Source organism: Cervus elaphus, chromosome 31 (genome assembly GCF_910594005.1).
Source record: "Cervus elaphus chromosome 31, mCerEla1.1, whole genome shotgun sequence".
Classification (NCBI taxonomy): Eukaryota; Metazoa; Chordata; class Mammalia; order Artiodactyla; family Cervidae; genus Cervus; species Cervus elaphus.
The window spans coordinates 2,956,243-2,977,181 of NC_057845.1; the positions used below are offsets into that span (position 1 = coordinate 2,956,243).

The 20,939-nt window shown below is 46.9% G+C and overlaps 1 protein-coding gene across 2 annotated transcripts in view; it reads right to left on the reverse strand.

Moving 5' to 3' along the window:
• Positions 1-18,782: 18,782 nt before the first annotated feature.
• The window catches only part of CLIC6 (chloride intracellular channel 6), a 59,025-nt gene continuing 56,868 nt past the window's right edge, over positions 18,783-20,939 (reverse strand). For both annotated transcript variants that reach the window (XM_043893129.1, XM_043893128.1), the window contains exon 6: positions 18,783-19,170. In XM_043893129.1, coding sequence (XP_043749064.1) covers positions 19,009-19,170 — 162 coding nt within the window. In that variant the 3' untranslated portion in view covers positions 18,783-19,008. The remainder of the gene's footprint in view (positions 19,171-20,939) is intronic.

Sequence of the window (20,939 nt, forward strand, 5' to 3'; positions counted from 1 at the left end):
CCTTAGGTGTCCCTCGCAACATGAAATTAGGCCTGACTTCCTTGAAGCAACAAGAGAAGTTGTCTGAGGTCCCCATCGCACCTTGAGAGGAACTCAAAGCTTCCCATCACAACTTAAGAAATACCCCAAGATTCCACAGAGATGAGGCCCGATTCCCCTGCTGTGACACGAGAGCAATACAGCGCTCGCCATCGCAACTCAAAAAGAGATTGCCTTCCCTGAGGCAACACGTGAGGTTCCTTGAAATCCCTGTCGCAAGTTGAGATGAACCCCAGGCTTCCCACCGCAACTCGAGAAAAACCACAAGATTCCCCCCTCAACGCGAGATGAGGCCCATTTCCACTGCAGCACCTCGAGAGCAATCCTGAGTTCCATCTCAAAACTCGAGAGGAGGCTTGACTCCTTTTATGAAACTCAGGAGGTTCCCCGAGATGCCTGTCACCACTCGAGAGGAAGAACGAGTATCACACAACAACTTGAGGAGAGCCCCGTGTTCCCCACCTCATCTTGAGAAGAGGGCTGATTCCCCTGTTTCAACTCAAGAGGAATTCCGACTTTCCACTCACACCCCAAGAGGAGGGCTGTCTCATCTATTGAACCTCGAGAGGAACCCTGCAGTTCCTGACGAAAGGACACCAAATTGCCCCTCAAATCGAGATAAGGCCTGATTCTCCTGCACCAACTCGAATGGAACCACGAGTATCCCCTCACAACACGAAAGGAGGTCTGACTCCACTGGTTCACCTCTAGAAAAAGCCCAAGTTCCCCACCTGAACTCAACAGGAGGCATGATACCACTTTTACAACTCAGGAGGAAAGCAAAAGTTTCTTGCCTCAACACGAGACGAGGCCCGACTCCACTGTTGAAACTCGATAAGAACCCCAAGATCCCTGTCGCAACTGGAGAGGAACCCTGAGTTACCTGCTTCAACTTGAGATGAGGCCATATTCCTCAGCAGCGAATCAAGAGGAATCCTGAGGTGCACCTCGCAACTTGAAAGGAAGCCTGACTTCCCTGAAGCAACATGAGAGGTTCCCTGATGTCCCTGTTGCAACTCAAGAGGATCCCAAAGCTTCCTGCCACAACTCAAGAAACACGCCGAGATTCCCCGCTCATTTAGAGATGAGGCGCGATTCTCCTGCAGTGACTCGAGAGCAATCCCGCGCTCACCCTCGCAACCAGAAAGGAGACTCGACTTCCCTGAGGCAACAAGACAGGTTCCATGAAGTTTCCATCACAATTCGAGAGGAACCCCAGGATTCCCATTCCAACTCGAGAAAAACCACGAGATTCCACGCTCGACACAAGAAGAGGCACTTTTCCCCTGCAGCACCTCAAGAGCAATCCCGACTTCCCTCTCGAAACTTGAAAGGAAGCTTGATTCCCTTAATGCAACTCAAGAGGTTCCCCGAGATACTCGTCGCCACTCGAGAGGAGCCCTGAGTTTCCCGCCACAACTTGAGAAGGGCCCTATGTTCCCCACCTCAACTCGAGATGAGGCCCTATTCCCCTGCAGTGACTTGAGAGGTATCGCGAGGTGCCCCTCGCAGATTGAAATGAGGCCTGACTTCCCTGGGGCAACATAAGAGGTTCCCTGAGGTCCCTGTCACAACTTGAGAGGAAACCAAATTTCCAGTTGCATCTCGAGAAACACCCCGAGTTTCCCCGCTCATTGTGAGATGAGGCCTGATTCCCCTGCAGTGACTCAAGAGCAATCACGTGCTCACCCTTGCAACTCGAAAGGAGACTTGACTTCCCTGATGCAACACGAGAGGTTTCCTGAAGTCCCCATTGCAACTTGAGAGGAACCAGTATCTTCCCACCACACATCAAGAAACACCAGGAGATTCCCCCCTCAATGCGAGATGAGGCCCTATTCTCCTGAAGCGACTGGAGAGGAATCCCTAGGTGCCCCTCGCAGATTGAAAGGAGGACTGACTTCCCTGAGGAAACATGAGAGATTCCCTGAAGTCCCCATCACAACTCGAGAGGAACCAGGATCTTCCCGCCGCACATCAAGAAACACCATGAGACTCCCCCCTCAATGCGAGATGAGGTCCGATTCCCCTGCACTGACTGGAGAGCAATCCTGCTCTCCCCCATGCAACTCAAAAGAAGACTTGACTTCCCTGAGGCAACATGTGAGGTGCCCTGAGGTCGCAGTTGCAACTCGAGAGGAAAACAGAGCTTCCAGCCGCAACTCGATAAAATCCACAAGACTTCCCCCTCAACGCGAGATGAGGCCTTTTTCTCCTGCAGTGCCTCAAGAGCAATCCCAAGTCTCCTCTCTAAACTCAGAAGGAGAATTGACTCCCTTTATGCAACTCAAGAGGTTCCTGAGATACCCGTTGCAGGAACCCCAAGCTTCCTTCTGCAAATCAAAAGGACACTGAGTTCCCCCTCCACTCGAGATAAGGCCTGATTCCCCTGCAGGAACCTGAATGGAACTCCGAGTTTTTCCTCACAACAGGAAGGGAGGTCTGACTCCCCTGTTGCACCTCTAGAAAAAGCCCAAGTTCCCCACCTCAACTCAGCAGGACGTCTGACACCCCTTTCACAACTCGAGAGGTAAGCGGAGCTCCATGCCTCAACACGAGACGAGGGCTGACTCCCCTCCTGAAACTCTATTGTCGAGGCTAGAACCCCTAAGATCCTCAAAGGAGAGAAGTTCAGTCTAGAAATTTCCCAGCACAAGCCGTCTCTCTTAATCTGGCCAGCCTCCATTATGGTTGCTGTTTCTAGAATTCACCAGGCCAAATTCTGGGCTTCCCTGGTGGCTCAGGTGGTAAAGAGTCCACCTGCAGTGCAGGAAACTCTGGTTCAATCTCTGATTAAGGAAGATCCCCTGGAGAAGGGAATGGCCACCCACTCCAGTATTGTTAGCTGGCAGATTCCATGGACAGAGGATCCTGGCGGTCTACAGTCCATGGAGTTGCAGAGTTGAACACGACTGAGTGACTGACACTTTTCACTTTCAGGCTCAATTCTGCCATCTGACTAATAATCATCTCTCCCCATGGACATGTCCAACCTCACTTCTGCAGCCCAAATTGTTCCCAAACTCACACTGCCTTTGATGTCTGTATCATTCAAGGATTTAATCATATTCTTCCTTACATCTTAATATAAAAGTTCTGTCAATGCCATGTTCCCATCAGCTAATTGAAGGAAGGACCTTTATCCAATGTCTTTCTGATTCATGTGTTGCCTAATACTGGAATGGGTACTCAAGAATTAATGTATGAGGACTTCCTTGGTGGTTCAGTGTTTAAGACTCTGGCTTCCAATGCAAGGGGCACAGATTCCTGGTCAGGAAACTAAGATCCCATGTGCAGAACAGTGCAGCCAAAAAAAAAAAAAAAAAAGAATGTACAAATGAATTTAAAAAAGCATTATACAAATCAATGTTTACCACAACTTTTCTACAAATAATAAAAAATATTGAATTGACCTCCTTAAGCTTACCCAACCATAGAATAGTGCTTCTCCAGCTTTGTACTGTTCAGCCAGTAAGTCGTGTCCAAATCTGTGACCCCCATGGACTGCAGCACGTTAGGCATACATGTCCTTCACTGTCTCCTGGGGTTTGTTCAAACTCATGTCCATTGAGCCGGTGATGCCATCCAACCATCTCATCCTCTGTCGCTCCCTTCTCCGCCTGCCTTCAATCTTTCCTAGCACTGGGGTCTTCTTCCAGTGAGTCGGTTCATTGCATCAGGTGGCCGAAGTATTGGAGCTTCAGCTTCAACATCAGTCCTTCCAAAGACTATTCAGGGTTGATTTCCTTTAGGATTGACTTGTTTGATCTCCTTGCTGTCCAAGGGACTCTCAAGAGTCTTCTCCAGCACCACAGTTCGAAAGCATCAGAAGTCCTTAGAGGCCTTATTAAAATACAGACCCCAGATCTTCTAATGCATGAGGTCCAGAGTGGGACCCAAGAGCATGCATTCCTGGCAAGTCCCCAGTGATGTGGCTGCTGCTGGCCTGAGTACCACATTTGAGGAGCACCTTCTTGGTTCTTGGTCCTTAGCTATGAATCAAGATGTTTGGATATTAATTCCAACTCTACCCTAGGTGGCTGAAGGTATGTTGCAAGTAATTTAAACTCTCTGGGATTCCTCACCTGAAATTTTCCCCATATGATTGTAATATTACTTTCAGCTTTAATATTATCTGAGTACAAAAGGTATAAATTACCCTTCCTTGTGTCATTGACAATGCTACAATTTTCACAAAATTTTACTCATAAAGGTGTTAGTCAGAACAATGACTGTTTATCAGATCTTGGACCCACAAGAGTTCAACCCCAAGTGATGCTGGTTCCACTGAGAAGCCTTAAAGAGGGGGAACTACGACCAGGCACCGCAGAGACTTATGAACCTGACAGGGACACGAGCACCCCCCAAAAAGGCAGAAACCCTTGCCTGAGTCGGGTTGCTCTCCACAAGCTCCAGCATCAGCTTTGGGTAAATTGGCCTAAGGATGCTGGCTTTTTGAGTGGTAGGTTCCACGGAGCCCAACATTAACTCAATGGCCAATGTCAAGAGAGAGGATGACCTGTTGTCAGAGCCACCAGGCTCTTTCCTGCCTTTAGGATGGGTCAGAACTTTCCCAGATAGGTGGTATCTATTTCATTTTTTGTCATTACTAACTAAGAACTCTCTCTCAAAAATGGGACTTCCACCCATAGCTATGTGAAGAGGTATCAGTCCTTGGGTGTCATCAAGGGTAGAGAATTACTGAAATTGGTTTCATATCCTCAAAGGGAAGGGCAAGTATAGAATATTGACCTGCAGAGATGTAGGTCAATTGATGAAAAGTCATTTCCCTCGTGATTATCTTCAGGAGATAATGATGAAAAAATCTGAAAAATTTTACAATTGACCCTGACATTCAATGCATTTCTTGCAAGATGCATTCTTAACTTTAGTGTTGAGTTAGTATCTCCAAAGTTTCAGTCATTGCCTGCCCTCCCATCCCCCCATCTCAGACTGTGAATCTCAGCCATTCACGGGACATTGGCCAACAAGGATCTGGCCACTCTTGCTTCATAAGTAAAGTCAACTTCCTTCAGGCATATCTTTGAAAAGACCATCCCTGGGAGGTGAACATGGTATCATTCTAAACCAGCAAGTTAAAAGTAGAATGTTCGGTCTTTGGCCTTCAACATTTTCTCTTAGACACTGTTCATCTTGTCTCTGGCTCTTTAAAAATTTTCTTAATTAAAGTAATGTAAAAAGTTAATGGTGGGATTTCCCTGACAGTCTAGTGGTTAGGACTCTATATGTCCAATGTAGAGGACCCGGGATTGATCTCTGTTCAGGGAATTAAGATCCTACATGCCACACAGTACAGCCAAAAAGTAAAAAATAATAATAATAATAATAAAGTTAGTAGTTATGCATGCATGCTAAGTGGCTTCAGTTGTGTCTGACTCTTTGCAACCCTATGGACCATAGCCCACCAGACTCCTCTGTCCATGGGATCCTCCAGGAAAGAATATTGGTGTGGGTTGCCATTTCCTCCTCCAGAGGATCTTCCCAGCCCAGGGATCCAGCCTGTGTCTCTTGTGTCTCCTGCATTGGCAGGCAGGGATTCTTTACCACTTGTGCCACCTGGGAAGCCCCTATGCAAAATAGGAACATCTAAAAGAAAAAGACAGAAATATGGTCAATACTTTGCAAGGCCCTTCACCTGCCTCTTTGACCACAGGAAGTAATCAGACTGGATGAGGAGGCACTGGGTTTGTTATGGTTTCAAAAGTGACCTGGACCCAGAGGGGACCCTACTTGCAGGTTCCCAGGTCAAGGTGTCTTTTGGAGGAGGTTCTTCAGGGACAATGGGCTCCTGGAACAGAGCTAGATAGTTCACATTCAACATGTTTTGGAGTGCTATAGCTCCCCCACCAGGGCTTCCCTTGTGGCTCGGATGGTTAAGAATCCACCTGCAATGCAGGAGACCTGGGCTCAATCCCTGAGTTGAGAAGATCCCCTGGAGGATGGATGGCAACACACTCCAGTATTACTGCCTGGTGAATCCCATGGACAGAGGAGCCTGGCAGGCTACAGTCCATGGGGTCACAAAGAGTCAGACATGACTGAGTGACTAACACTAACACTGCCAAAATGATTTAATTTGCATTTCTTCTTGTAATCTTAAAAGGATGTGTGTGATCCCTATTGGCCTTAAAGAGAAAAAGTGGCTTGTTCCAGGCTTCCCAATCAGTGGAGAGACTTGACTCCCATTTCAGCTCCCTGCTGGTGAGGTCACCCTGCCTTGCGAGGCCTCACCCATTAACCAGGTAAAAAAGCATGTCAATCTTTGCCTTTACCCAACTTTTCATAGTTTTGTGCTTTTTCCTATACTTTCTCATAACATTTCCAAGAGCTGGGTAGGAAATCTTTCCCAGATGAGCAAACTATGATTCAGCAAAATTAAATGACTTGCCCAGGGCCAGATCACCTTAGATAGCCTTTGCCCAGTTACTGTAAGACCAGTTAAAGAAGGCAGAGGGACCAGGATAGAAATTATAGACTGAGGATATGCTGATGGGGAAATGAAAAAGGTATGAGACCTGTCTTCAGGAAACGTCTACCAGGACTTCCCTGGTGGTCCAGTGGCTAAAACTCCGGGTTGCCAGTGCAGGGGGCCTGGGGTTCAATCTCTGGTCAGGAAACTAGGTTCCACATGCTGCAACTAAGAAGCTCGCATGCACAACTAGAAAAAAAAGATTCTGCTTGCCACAATTGAAAAATTCCGTGTACCACAACTGAAGATTTCGCATGCAGAAACTAAAGATCAAAGATCCAGTGTGCCAAAACTAAGACCTAGTGCAGACAAATAAATAAATATATAAATAATTTAAAAAAAAAACAAACATCTACCATTGGTTGATGGTCTCAGTACCTATCCTGGACACATTTATGCTCCTCACCCAAGTAAACTGAGTCCCTTCTGAAAGCATCTTAGAAAGGGAGAATGCTATGCCCCTGCAGCCACAAAAATGAAAATAACAGACCCTTGCTCCTTGGGAGAAAAGCTATGACAAACTTAGACAGCCTATTAAAAAGTAGAAACATCACTTTACTGACAAATGTTCATATAGTCAACGCTATGGTTTTTCCAGTAGTCATGTATGGATGTGAGAGCTGGATCATAAAGAAGGCTGAGTGTGGAAGAATTTGATGCTTTCAAACTGTGGTGCTGGAGGAGACTTCTTGAGAGTCCCTTGGACTGCAAGGAGATCAAACCAGCCAATCCTAAAGGAAATCAAGACTGAATATTCATTTGAAGGACTGATGCTGAAGCTGAAGCTCCAATACTTTGGCCACCTGATGCAAAGAGTCAACTCATTGGAAAGATTTCCCTGAAGCTGGAAAAGATTGAGGGCAGGAAGAGAAGAGGGCGACAGAGGATGAGATGGTTGGATGGCATCACCGACTCAATGTACATGAGTTTGAGCATGCTGCAGGAAATGGGGAAGGACAAGGAAGCCTGGCATGCTGCAGTCCTTGAAGTAGCAAAGACTTGGACATGACTGAGAGACTGAAGAACAGCAACAATGTCCCTGTATAATCTTTCGATTATCTTGAAAGTTCACTGAATTTGTTAAATATTTGGGCCTACTGCTTATGATAATTAGTGTTCAATCTAACCCAAAGCTTCCTGCATTGACTTCTGGAGCAACTTTATGATCCTGCCAGAGGAGAAGAATATTGACCATGGCACCACAGCTCACCTCTGCAGAGCTAGAGCTGTCGTTGAGACAAGGTTCTCCTGGAAGTGCCCTGTTGATCACTCTGTTTACTAAATCTCTACTGGCTTCTGTTTTGCAATTGTATTTCCTGCACAACAAAGAATATATTGTTCTTTCCTAAGATCCCTTGATTAAGAACCCAAGTGTTGAGTAATCTTTCTGCTCCCACCCATTCTAAACCCTTTTCCTGATCCTTGACTCTCATCTACTCCAGTTACCCTTTCCATACCACTTAAGAAGATGGGAATCTGAAATCCACATCTTAGTGATCTTGTGGTGCACACATTAATCTGTATCAATGTGTGTGTGTATGCTAAGTCACTCCAGTGGTGTCCAACTCTTTGTGACCCCATGGACGGTAGCCTGCCAGGCTCCTCTGTCCATGGAATTCTCCAGGCAAGAGTACTGGAGTGGGTTGCCATCTTCTCCTCCAGGGGTTCTTCCTAACCCGGGGATCGAACTTGCATCTCTTATGTCTCCTGCATTGGCAGGCAGGTTCTTTATCACTAGTGCCACCTGGGAAGCCCAAAGACCTCTACATCAGTATTGTTAAGTTAGCAGTCCCTGCAAGGTAGCACTTCAAATTATACCTGTAAGTGTCATCATATTTCCAAAACTCTCCTCTTTAAAAATGAAAATGGAGCTTTAAACTTCTCAGAAATACCAAGTAGAACCTCTTGAATAGAAAAGTTGTATCCCTGAAATTTGGGGTGACTTTGATAGGTGATCTAACCCATCCACACTGTCAGACAGGGCCACCTAAGATGTCTTTGAGAGATGAGATGTTTCCTTTGTCAAGATCACCTGGGCAAGCTCTCACACCCCCTCCACTGCAATCACTGCCACGTCTAGAGATTGTTACTCTTGGAAGCCTTTGACACAGTGGAGGCAAATCTCTGCTGTGTTCACGCAGAGCATTTCTGGGGTCTGGTCCTGAGGACACAATGGGAAGATGGTTCTCCGGAAAGACCATATTATCAGGGAAGCCCAGAGCCCTCAAATGATGTGTTTATTAGTAAAGATAGAAATCATTTTGTCCATGCAGGCACACTGTGCTTGAAACCGTATATTCATCTCTTACCAGGGAAACAGCTTTTATCTCATTTGACATGATTGAATCAGATAACTGCTGAGAACAGAATCAACATCCCTTGATAGTTTGTACTGAATCTTTCTCCAAAGGAGAAAAAATAATCATTTTGTTCCCAGAACATGAAAATACAAGGATGAATAGTTTAAAAACTTTTAAATTAGTTATTTTTTAAATTTTGACACTGTGTTATTTGACACCTCTCATGAGGAGATGATCCCCCAGGGCAAACAAACACACTAGCCCAAACTTGGGAACTGTCACCTTCCAGCTCTCCCCACAGTGAAATAGTCATGATTCATTTGGAGGTGGCTTCTTATGAATGCAGAAGACCCAAGGTCGATCCCTGGGTCAGGAAGACGCTCTGTAGGAGGCCATGGCAACCCACTCCAGTACTCTTGCCTGGAAAATTCCATGGACAGAGGAGCCTGGTGGGCTACAGTCCATGGGGTCGCAGAGTCGGACACGACTGAGTGACTAACACTTTCAGTTTTCTTTGTTATGAAAGTCGGAGAGTCATGTCATAGCTACATAGGCTGGATGAAGAGTGCATGCTATAGAGAATCTGAGCATTTTACTGCTAAAAGCCCCTGGAGATGACAGAGGCCAGGTTCCTCTCTAGACCTGAGGACCAGGGTTCCGGCCCCACGAGCTCTGGTCCGTGACCTTCCAGTGGGCGAGGAGAGCTCCTTTAATTGTGTGCACACAAGCCCAGAGTTACACTTTTACGTCACTGCCCAACTCAGCATCCCTATCTTGTCAGAGATTTCACTTTCCTGGGGCTTCAAGTCCATGGGCCCATGACCCCCAAATATCTTACAAAACGCGTGAGAGAAAGCAAACCATTTCCCCACATCTCTTGTCACTGGAACGTTAGCCTGTCTTGGAGAATCCCTGAGACATACAGACAATAACACCTGTATCAAGATGCAAAACCATCCAGCAGTCACCAACAAACAATACAGAATGAAACTCTAGGAGAACAGAGAAGTGACATCTTCTGTTCTGATTTTCCAAACTCTGTGCAACTTCTCTCAGATCCTTTGCTTCTTTCTAAAAGATACCTTTTCCTACCACAGGAGAAACACGGGCCTTCTTTCCCCACCTCCTTATTTTTCATCTTTACAACTGGCTTTTGGGCTGAATGCAGGGACGGCCAGGGTAGGGGTGGGGAGGGAAGCTATCTTCCTTGTATATGGGGCTTGGTCACCTGTACACCATGGAGCAAAACCATAACAAAACCCTGCATTGACCAGCAGCAAAGGACTCGTTTCCTTCTGCTCCACCCTGTCTCCCTACCCTTTGGCGAAAGCCTCAGTAAATAGGTACATTTGCTGCCAGGACTGAAAGTCAACAAACTCTTGCTTTGTCAGAGGAACCTGGGAATCAAGTCAGACCACTTCACAGAAATGGCAAACCTCCTCGTTCCCCGGGTGCCGAAGACTAACAATTAGAAGTGAAAGTGTATCAGGGCAGCCTGCCAAGAACACAGGCAGCAGACGCTTGGTACTATGGTGTGACACCCATACCGGGCATCTCAGCTGACCTCAGCCCATGGGTTTTGTATGGTGAGGCAGACTTCCTATGGAATGGCCATTACAGATGGCCCCAAACTCATCTGGGACTGGGGAGTTCAAAGATGGCCCCGAGGATCCCCAGACCTTGGTGTCCCTGCCCAGTGTAACCCCCCTGGTCCCCAGGGCTGGACAGGACCTGTGATATGATGGAATATCACCCCTGTAGCTGGATTACATTATAAGGCATAACAAAATGATTTTGCATATTTCATTGGAGCTTCTGGTCATTTTAACTAGGGACATATCCTCTGTGGGCCTGACCTCATCAGTCAATTGTAATTCCAAAGGAGAGTATTCTGGGTGGGCCTGACTTAATCAGATGAATCTTTTAAAAGAGGGACTGGAAGCCAGGGATGGAAAACATCAGAGAGACATGAAGCAGCAGAAACATTCTTCTGTTGGTGGTGAAGCAAACTGGCATCTTAAGGAGAGGGCATTGGGGCTGAAGGACTCACTCTTGTGACTGCAAGGAACCAAATTCTGCCAACAGCCAGTAGCTTAGACATGAACCCTGAGCCTCAGAGAAGACTCATAGCCCCAGCTGACACCTGGATTCCAACCTGTGAGACCCTGAGCCAAGAATCCAGCTCTGCCTTGCCTGGACCCTTGACCCATGGAACCAGTGAGACGATACACGTGTGCCGTGTTAACCCCTGTGTGCGCTTAGTGCTCGGTTGTGTCCGACTCTCTGCAACCCTCTGGGCTGCAGCCCACCAGACTCCTCTGTCCGTGGGATTTTTCAAGCAAGAAAATGGAGTGCCCCATTTTCCTTCTCTAGGGGATCTTCCCAGTCCAAGGATTGAACCCACATCTCCTGTGTCTCCTGCCTTGCAGGCAGATTCTTTATCCACTGAGCCATCAGTTAGGCCCCTAAGACTGTGCTAAATTGTTAGGTTGCCAAAAGGCTAATACAGTAGGCCATTCACATCTGTGGGTTCAATCCATGGTTGGTTGAATCTACAGATGAGGAACCTCCAGATATGGAGAGACAACTCTACAATGCCATTTTATATAAGGAACTTGAACACCTGAGATTTCCATACCTGTGGGGGTTCTGGAACCCATTCCCTGCCCCACCCATAGATAACAAAAGATGGGTATACATCATCCTAGGAATGGCAGAGAAAACATGTGCTCACGTTTTCACCATCATTTCTCCATTTCCACGTTTCCTGTTCCCACTTTTCCCTGTCAAGGTGAGTGTTCAAAGTCAGGGCTTGTTTTACACACGAGCAAAGCAGAGTGATGCATGTTGGGGGCTGGGTGGGGGCTGGAGAGTGCTCCTTCTGTCTACACATGGCTGTCTGGGTTATTGAAGGTCTGCTGGACCATGAGAAAGGCATTCTGAGAAAAGGAAGCTTATCAGATTCCTTGTGGGGATTAATCTTTCCCTCATATTATAGGAGCATAAGATTGCTACTAAAAAAAAAGTGAAGTCGCTCAGTCATGTCCAACTCTTTGCAACCCTATGGACTGTTGCCCACCAGGCTCCTCTCTCCATGGGGATTCTCCAGGCAAGAATACTGGAGTGGGTTACCATTTCCATCTCCATGGGATCTTCCCGATCCAAGGATAGAACCCGGGTCTCCCATATTGCAGGCAGACTCTTTACCCTCTGAGCCACCAGGGAACCCTGATTGCTGATAGATACTTGGAATTGCTGTGTTCAGTCTCTCAGTCGATCCAATGAACTATGCGACCCCATGAACTGTTGCCCGCCAGGCTCCTCTGTCCATGGGATTTTCCAAGAAACAATACTGAAGCAGGTTGCCATTTACTCCTCTAGGGGATCTTCCTGACCCAGGAATTGAACCTTCACCTCCTGCATTGCTGGCAGATTCTTTACCGGCTGAGCTATTTGGGAAGCCAAATGCAATTGCTAGATATTGCTAATTCAGTCAGACCACACAGATATCTTATATTTGGGGAATGGCTCCACCAGAAAGCAAATGTTCACCAAAAATCCCTATAAGGGAAGAAGCTAAATGGATCTGAACTTGAAACCCAAATCTGGGGCAAGGGCTGTAGGGAGCATGACACTGGTCTGAGCTGGGGGGCAGTTCCCAAGCATTATGATTGGTACTTAACCACCTTCCTGGCTCAGGGTTTACAACTCAACAGTTGGAAAGGATCTGGAAGATTATGTCATCCAATCCCTGCCTTTGACAGATAAGAAAATGAAGGTGCAGGGAGGTTCAATGCCTTTCCCCAAGTCCGGCATCCAAAATCAGCAGGGGCAGGACCAAAACTCAAAGACTTTCAACAATTTCCCACCTTGTCACCTCTGCTCTAGAGCAAAATGACCATGGTGTTGCCTGTTGGGTAAATCACCATCTCTCTCAAAATAGACCCGGCTTTGTCTGCACAAAGGTCCATCTAGTCAAAGCTATGGTTTTTCTAGTAGTCATGTATGGATGTGAGAGTTGGACTATAAAGAAAGCTGAGCGCCAAAGAACTGATGCTTTTGAACTGTGGTGTTGGACTCTTGAGAGTCCCTTGGACAGCAAAGATATCCAACCAGTCCATTCTAAAGGAGATCAGTCCTGAATATTCAATGGAAGGACTGATGCTGAAGCTGAAGCTCCAATACTTTGGCCACCTGATGCAAAGAGCTGACTCATTGGAAAAGACCCTGGGAAAAGATTGAGGTCAGGAGAAGGGGATGACGAAGATGAGATGGTTGGGTATCATCACTGACTCTATGGACATGAGTTTGAGCAAGCTCCAGTAGTTGGTGATGGACAGAGAAGCCTGGCGTACTGCAGTCCATGGGATTGCAAAGAGTTGGTCACGACTGAGGGACTGAACTGCACTGCACTGTCTGTACCTGGCTCTCTTCCTCAGCTGGGAGAGTGGCATCAGCTCTCTTGAGAAGCCCAACTGCCTCTCTGCTTAGCTGTGCCATCAGCTCTAGAGTCACTAAGCCATGACAACATGGCTCAGCCATTCTGAGATCCAAAGCTCACCAGGTGGATAGGTTTCCTGTGGCAGCAGTCAGAGTACTGCTAAGTGGGTGGCTCAGAAGAGCAGATGGAAATGTCCTCTCTGGAGGCTGAAAATCTGAAATCAAGGTGTGGGCAGAGCCATGCTCCCTCTGAAGGGTTTCTGGGGAGACCCCTCCTTGCCTCTTCTGGCTTCTGGGTGTCTCCAGCGATCGGCCTCTTCCCTTTGTGAATGTTTCTGCATCTTCTCCTCTTAAAATAACATTAGCCACTTTCAATTTAAAGCTCTTCCTAATCCAATATGACCTCATCGTAATGTAAGTAATTATATCTACAAAGAATCTATTTCCAAGTAAGTTCGAGTTCTGAGACCCTGAGTGGACCAGTTTGGAGAGGTCACCATTCAACCACTGGGTGAATAGTACACTGGCTTCCCTGTGGCTCAGCTGGTAAAGAATCCACCTGCAATGCAGGAAACCTGGGTTTGATCCCCGGGTTGGGAAGATCCCCTGGAGAAGGGAAAGGCTACCCACTCCAGTATTCTGGCCTGGAGAATTCCATGGATTGTATAATCCATGGGGTCACAAAGAGTTGGACACAACTGAGGGACTTTCATTTTCACTTTTCCTGTGGCTGGCTCAGTCAACTGCCCTGAGTGTAAGCTACTCTATTGAGTATGGGCAATCCCCTCCATCCTCCCCCCCCCTCACCCCACTCCCCCACCAGGACGTGTAACCCAGGACCCAAACATTGACAGTTAATGCTGGAAATAACTTCAGAGTGCATCTGACCTGTGGCTGTTAATCCCTGTTGCATAAGAGAATCTTCCCAAGGGAGTTTTGAAAACACCGAAGTCCAAGCCCAAACCCAGAGATTCAGACTCAGTTGATCTGAGGCATGCTTTGGGCACTTATTGTGATTAAGGCCACTCAGTTGATTCTAATATGCCATCAAGGTTGAAACCCAGCAGTCAAGCCCACCGCTTGGTTTTCAGATGAGAGACGTGAGGCAGACGAACCTTAGCCACCCCCCCGCTTCCCAATCCCATCCATGCATCGCTACCGCCCAGCTCTGATTCTCTGACAGGAGTGTCTCGCTCTATCCAGAGGGTACAAGGCCCCCAGAGTTGACAGAACAACGTCACCACGGTGGCCAGCATGCCCCACTCGTGAGAGCACGTGTGTGCGTGCTAAGTCGTGCTGGACTCTGCGACCCCACGGACTACAGTTCCCCAGGCTCCTCTGTCCCTGGGGTTCCCTAGACAAGAACACTGGACTGGGTTGCCATGCCCTCCTCCAAGGGATCTTCCCAAACCAGGAATTGAACTCACGTCTCTTATGTCTCCTGTGTTGGCAGGTGGGTTCTTTACCACTAGCGCCACCTGGAAGAGAATCCAGTGAAGCCCCTCAAGGACCATGAGGCAAGGTGGCAGCCACCTCGCTGTGGTCACCATATCCACCTCAATTTCCAACGCACACCCATGACTTATGGAACCACAAACTGGCCCAGGCTTTGTAAAATGCTACCCAAATGCACTTGGTCACTCTATGACATCACTCATGTAGCGTCGCCTCAGGAACCTGGTAAGTGTGCACTTTGCCCACTCACTCATTTGCTTCCTATTACACGTGTTCTTAGGCATCTTTCTAGTGCTGTTCTATTTGTCATTATCACTGCACAGTTTATAAAAGCAAGACACATTTTTTCTTCTTTTTAATTTCTGTGTATTCTGGTATCACACCCAATACAACAAATTCTTTTTTCCCTTGCGTTAGCCAGGAGAAAAAAAAAAAGCCAAAATACACACCAAAATGGCCTGCTCAACACCTGAACCACCACCAAATAACCCTAAAATTTTCTTTCAAACAGCACTCTCTTTTGGGACCAGTGAGCTACAAACAAAAGTTGAACAATTATCCTGGAGGCAAGACAGATCCTGCTGCTGTCTCTCTTAGAATTCTACGCACCTCCCTAATCCATTTCTCCTTCCTCTTGTCTCCAGTCTTGAGAGCCCAAGATCAATAGGAAAAGGAACCCCACAAACAGGCCTCTACACCTCCACCTTGTCAAAGATTTTAAAAACAAGAAGCAAATAACCTTGGTAGAATAACCTGTGTGATTCTTCTGCATCTTTTAAGTGTAGTCCACACTGTCGGGAAATTATGTGCAAGTGTTTCAGAGACTCCTATGTACCTTTCAAATACTTTGGCATATGGTATGACCAGAAAGAGGGCTTCCCAAGGGGCACTAGTAGTAAAGAACCTGCCTGCCAAGGCAGGAGTCAAAAGAGACACAGGTGTGATGCCAGGGTCGGGAAGATCCCCTGGAGGAGGGCATGGCAACCACCCCAGTATTCTTGCCTGGAGAATTCCATGGACAGAGGAGCCTGGCGAGCTGCAGTCTTAGGGTGGCAGAGTTGGACACAACTTAGCACACGCGCACATGGCCAGAAACAGCCGTATGGGACAACACTGCCCAGGGCTCAGCAGCAGGTCTAGGCTCTGGGCCTCCCCGCAGGTCACAAACCTCAACCTGGGCATTTAGTGTGTATCAAAGTCACTCAGTCATGTCCGACTCTTTGTGACCCCATGGATTGTGGCCGGCCAGGCTCCTCTGTCCATGGAATTCTTCAGGCCAGAATACTAAAGTGGGTAGTCATTCCCTTCTTCAGGAGATCTTTCCAACCCAGGGATCGAACTCAAGTCTCCCGCATTGCAGGCAGATTCTTTAGTGTCTGAGTTACCAGGGAAGCCCCAGCTGCGGCTAGACTCGGTTTTTGTGTCAGTTCCATAGGCTTCCAGGAAGAATTCAGAACTATAATGTGAACAAACATCCTCTAACTAATCCACCTTAAGTAGTCAGGGTTTTGTGAATTACATGTTCTTAGGACGATGCACACGTTGGTTCTCTTAACCGTAAAAGAAAGATTGGGAGTTTTTTCCAAAGCCTAATAGTGAACCACTGGAGGTGGGGAAGGAGACCTGGGTGGAATGTTGGCAAAAGTGTGTTTCTGGTCAGTTATCTGGGTCAGGGAAGGAAGGAACCTGGACCTCACCTTACAGGTTGTGTGTGTGTGTGTGCATGCGCACGCACATATGTGGGTACATGAGTGAGTGTGTGTGACTGTATTGAATGAGTTAGTATGCTTGCGTGTGTCTATGGGGATGTGTGTGAATGTGTTCGTGTATTTGTGTTGCAGGAAGGGGGATCCCTTTCAGGGCATGAGAGTGGGCTTTCATTTGCATTTCTGAGTCTAACACTCAGAAGTGAATTGTCCAAGGAGAACACATGTGCTGACTAAGCAAGAGATTTTATTGGGAAGGGGTGCTCCAGTGAGAGCAGCAGGCTAAGGGAACCACAACCTGCTCTGCCACAAGGCTTGCAGTCTCGGGTTTCAGGGTGATGGGATTAGTTTCCGGGTTGTCTCTGGCCAATCATTCTGACTCAGAGTCCTTCCTGGTGGCGCACACATTGCTCAGCCAAGGTGGACGCCAGTGAAAAGGATTCGGGGAGGTGGTCAGACATGTGGCATTTCCTTTTGACCTTGCCTGAATGCTTCCGATTGGTGGTGGCTTATTAGTTCTGTGTTCCTCACCAGGACGTCCTCTCATAAAATATCTCAAGCAGATGGTTACTGTGGTACCTGGTCAAGGGGGGTGGTTTCAGTCAGTGTGTTTCTCCTAACATTTGAACAGGTGTGAGAGAGTTCTGTGACCATGCTGTCAGTGTGTGTGAACATATGTGTGTGTGTGTAGATGAGTGTGCATCTATGTAGTATGTGCATTTGTGTCTGTCTGTGGGGGCTTGGGCATATACTCAATTCCTGGGGAGAGTCCTGTAGTTCACAGGTAACCTGTTGAGACCTCTGGTCTCAGAAGGTTCATTCCTGGGCTAAACAGGTTGCATCCTTGTTTGCTAGACCATGCTCAGAAAGTACACCTTTGTGGCACTCATATTCTTTTTCAGCCTACACTTGGAGATTCTGTGTTCAGAAGTAAAGCTAATTTTTTCTGAATTGTCCAGCCTCTTGGGCAACTAAAACCAAAAACAGAATCTCCTTAGCCCAAGAACCTTCCCAGGATCAGCCTCAAAGGAGGGCTGCTCTCACGACTTGTATTTGCATTCCTGGTAACTCAGATGGTAGAGTCTGCCTGCAATGCAGGAGACCTGTGTTTGACCCCTGGGTGGGGAAGATCCCCTGGAGAAGGGAATTGCAACCCACTCCAGTATCCTTGCCTGGAGAATTCCACGGACAGAGGAGGCTGGTTGCCTATAGTCCATGGGGTCACAGAGTTGGACACGACTGAGCAACTAACACACACATATGGTGTATTTGGAAGAACAAATGCATTTTGTTTCAAAAATCTATGCCTGCAGAAGACTTTAAGGCAGGTGAACAACCCTGGGATACTTCTCACCTGCCAGCACAAGAACAGCTTTTGAGGGGCCTGCAAAGAGGGGCCTGCTCTTGGGGTCCCTGGGAGGGGAAGGCTGCCAGGAACCAACAGATTTCCAACTACACTTAAAAATGGAGTCATCTGCAAGACTTGTATGTCAGCCACCTGGGCAAGGACAGGTCACATGCGTTTTTTCAGACCTCTTTAAGACTCTGTTAAAATGTCTTTGCGTGTCACAATCCTAATACAGATAATTTCTAATTTAACTAAACGATAACCAGTCAATCCTAAAGGAAGTCAACCCTGAACATTCATTGGAAGGACCAATGCTGAAGCTCCCACAGTTTCCGGTCCCTGCCACCCTCCCACTGCTTCTGGTCCCCGCTGGTCTTCTCAGGTCCTCACATCTCTGTGGACCCTGAGGTTCTCCATCCCTCTGAAACTTGGCCACAAAGCGCCCTCTTGAGGTCCGTGGTGCCGTATCTCTGTTTTAGGTCCTCTAGGGCTGACCATCAAGGTATTACCAAGTGGGGGGTGGGGGCGCTCCCTTCACCAGTCCTTGAAAATAAACTAACACAATACCACAGAGGCAGGAAATTATATGTGGTGTGAATGCGTGTGTGAAAGAGTCTGAAGACTTGGAAGATACTCAGCAATACTCTATCAGTAGTTATCTAAGTGTGGTGAAATTCTAGGTGACTTTTGTCTTTTTTTTTTATTACTTCTGACTTTGTTTCAAATATTAAAATAAGCAAGTATCACTTTGTAATTATAAAAATTATTTTGTTTTAAAAAAGTTGAACTACCATTTTAGAGCAGAAAAATAGGTTATGCATGATTATGAAAACTATCAGAGAAAAACACATTTTTTAAAAAATAAAGGAGGTTAATAATAAATAAGGTTTGAATCCAAACCTTATTTTCTTTGAAACGTAAACTGCAAAACACATGCCCTAAATATAATGGATTAGAAGGTCCCAGAATGCCAAAGATATAAATGAACATAAACCAGACAATTGGAGTATATAACAACAGATACTGGTATTATTCAGATACACAAGTGAGCTGACAAATTACAAGGCTAGGAATCATTTCCTGTTGAGTGGATCATGCTATGGTATCCACATTGCTAAAGTATGGGCATTATTTTGCAAAGAATGGTTACTGGGAGGGAAACACAAAGGAGACATTCTTTTCATAGTCTAGCTCACACAGCTGAGAAATGAGACAGAAAACAGCCCAGCTTCACTTCATTCTTTTGGCAACATCTGAATACGCGTGTTCAATCTCCTGGTCGGCAGGACATGTGTTTGTGAATTCATCCCGAGCATACGCATTGTTCAAGTACCTCCAGATGCCAGTCATTTCAGAAGGAAATTCAAAATCTCTGTATCTCTTGGCCACGATCTAAAAACGAAGAGGAAACAGTCAGAAAGGGAAAACCCACAAACGTAGGCAGTTATATCAGACAATCCATTCTTCTGAGGCGTGTACTATATTCTTTCTCAAGTTCCCGTGGCATCTACAGCCTTTCAAGCTGCCCAAATTGCAGGATGAGTTTGCAGGGGGTACACTGAGCGTGGGACTCAAAACAGAGATGCTACACAACTGTGCCCACCCGTTCATCACAGATGGCCCTCATGACCTGCTGGCTCGAAGCTGCTCTGTTGTCCAGTCGCTCAGTCTTGTCCAGCTCTTTCATGACCGCATGGACTGTAGCCCACCAGGCTCCTCTGTCCATGAGACTTCCCTGGCAAGAATACTGGAGTGGGTCACCATTTCCTTCTTCAGGGGATCTTCCTGACCCAGGGACTGAACCCAAATCTCCTGCACTAGCGGGCAGATTCTTTAGCATCTGAGCCACCAGGAAAGCTCTGAGCTTGCTCTGTAATCTGGTGGCTTTCTCTTTGTGCTTCTAGTAGTTTTCTCTCCCTGTGTTCTGCTGCTGAGTTATTTGGTGCCTAAAGATTCAGATGGCTGAGATGGTAAAGAGTCTGCCTGCAATGCATGAAACCCGGGTTCAATCCCTGGGTCAGGAAGATCCCCTGGAGAAGGAAATGGCAACTCACTCCATTATTCTTGCCTAGAGAATCCCACAAACAGAGGAGACAATCCATGGGATCTCAGAGATTTGGACATGACTAAGCAACTAACACTTTCACTTTCAAAGGTTCGGGATGGATTTTCAGTTTAGATTGTGCCAGGATCACTTTGTAATGCCCTCTCTTTTTCCTATTTGCTGAGCCTCACCTCCTGAAACCCCAAGAACCCATGTATGTTAGTTACACCTGTGGATTTCCATCATTCTGCCCAAGAGGATCATTTCACTGTGGGTCTACCATGTGCAGAGGGCAGATTCATGAACTGAAAAATCCTTATCCTCAAGGAAACAGTGGATGTAAGGATGGGGTAGCTGACAATGGATATCACGAAAACACAGTGGTGTGAGACGTCTCCTCTGGCTGGAGGGTGTCACTGGGAATTCATCACAAAGGAGGGTGTATCCTCTTTGCAGATGGTATGGGTTCCCTGGTTGCCTTAACAAAGCACTACAACCGTGGGTGGCTTGAAACAACAAAAAAGTCTTCTCCCACGGTCCTGGAGGCCCAGAGTCCAAGATCATGGTGTCAGCAGGGCCGGGTTCCCTCTGAAGCCTCCAGGGAAGGATCCGTTCCAGGTGTCTCTCTGTCTCTGGCTCATGGGAGTACAGATCCAGTCTTCACCTGGCATTTTCCCTGTGTTGGAGTCTCTGGATCCAAACTCCCTTTTATAGGAACCTCTGTCATGTTGGATTAGGGGCCCACTCTCCTGCTCCTAATCAACTAACATGACCTCACCTTAACTAATTACATCTGCAAAAACTCTATTTCTAAATAAGGTCAGCTTTGAGATACTGGGAATTAGGACTTGGGTCTAACTTAGATCCAAATTTGGGGGGACAAATACTTGGAAAGCTATGACAAACCTAGACAGTTTACTAAAAAGCAGAGACATCACTTTGCCAACAAATGTGCATACAGTCAAAGCTATGGTTTTTCCAGTAGTCCTGTATGGATGTGAGAATTGGACCATAAAGAAGGCTGAGCACCAAAGAACTGATGCTTTTGAACTACGGTGCTGGAGAAGACTCTTCTTGAGAGTCCCTTGGACTGCAAGATCAAACCAGTCAATCCTAA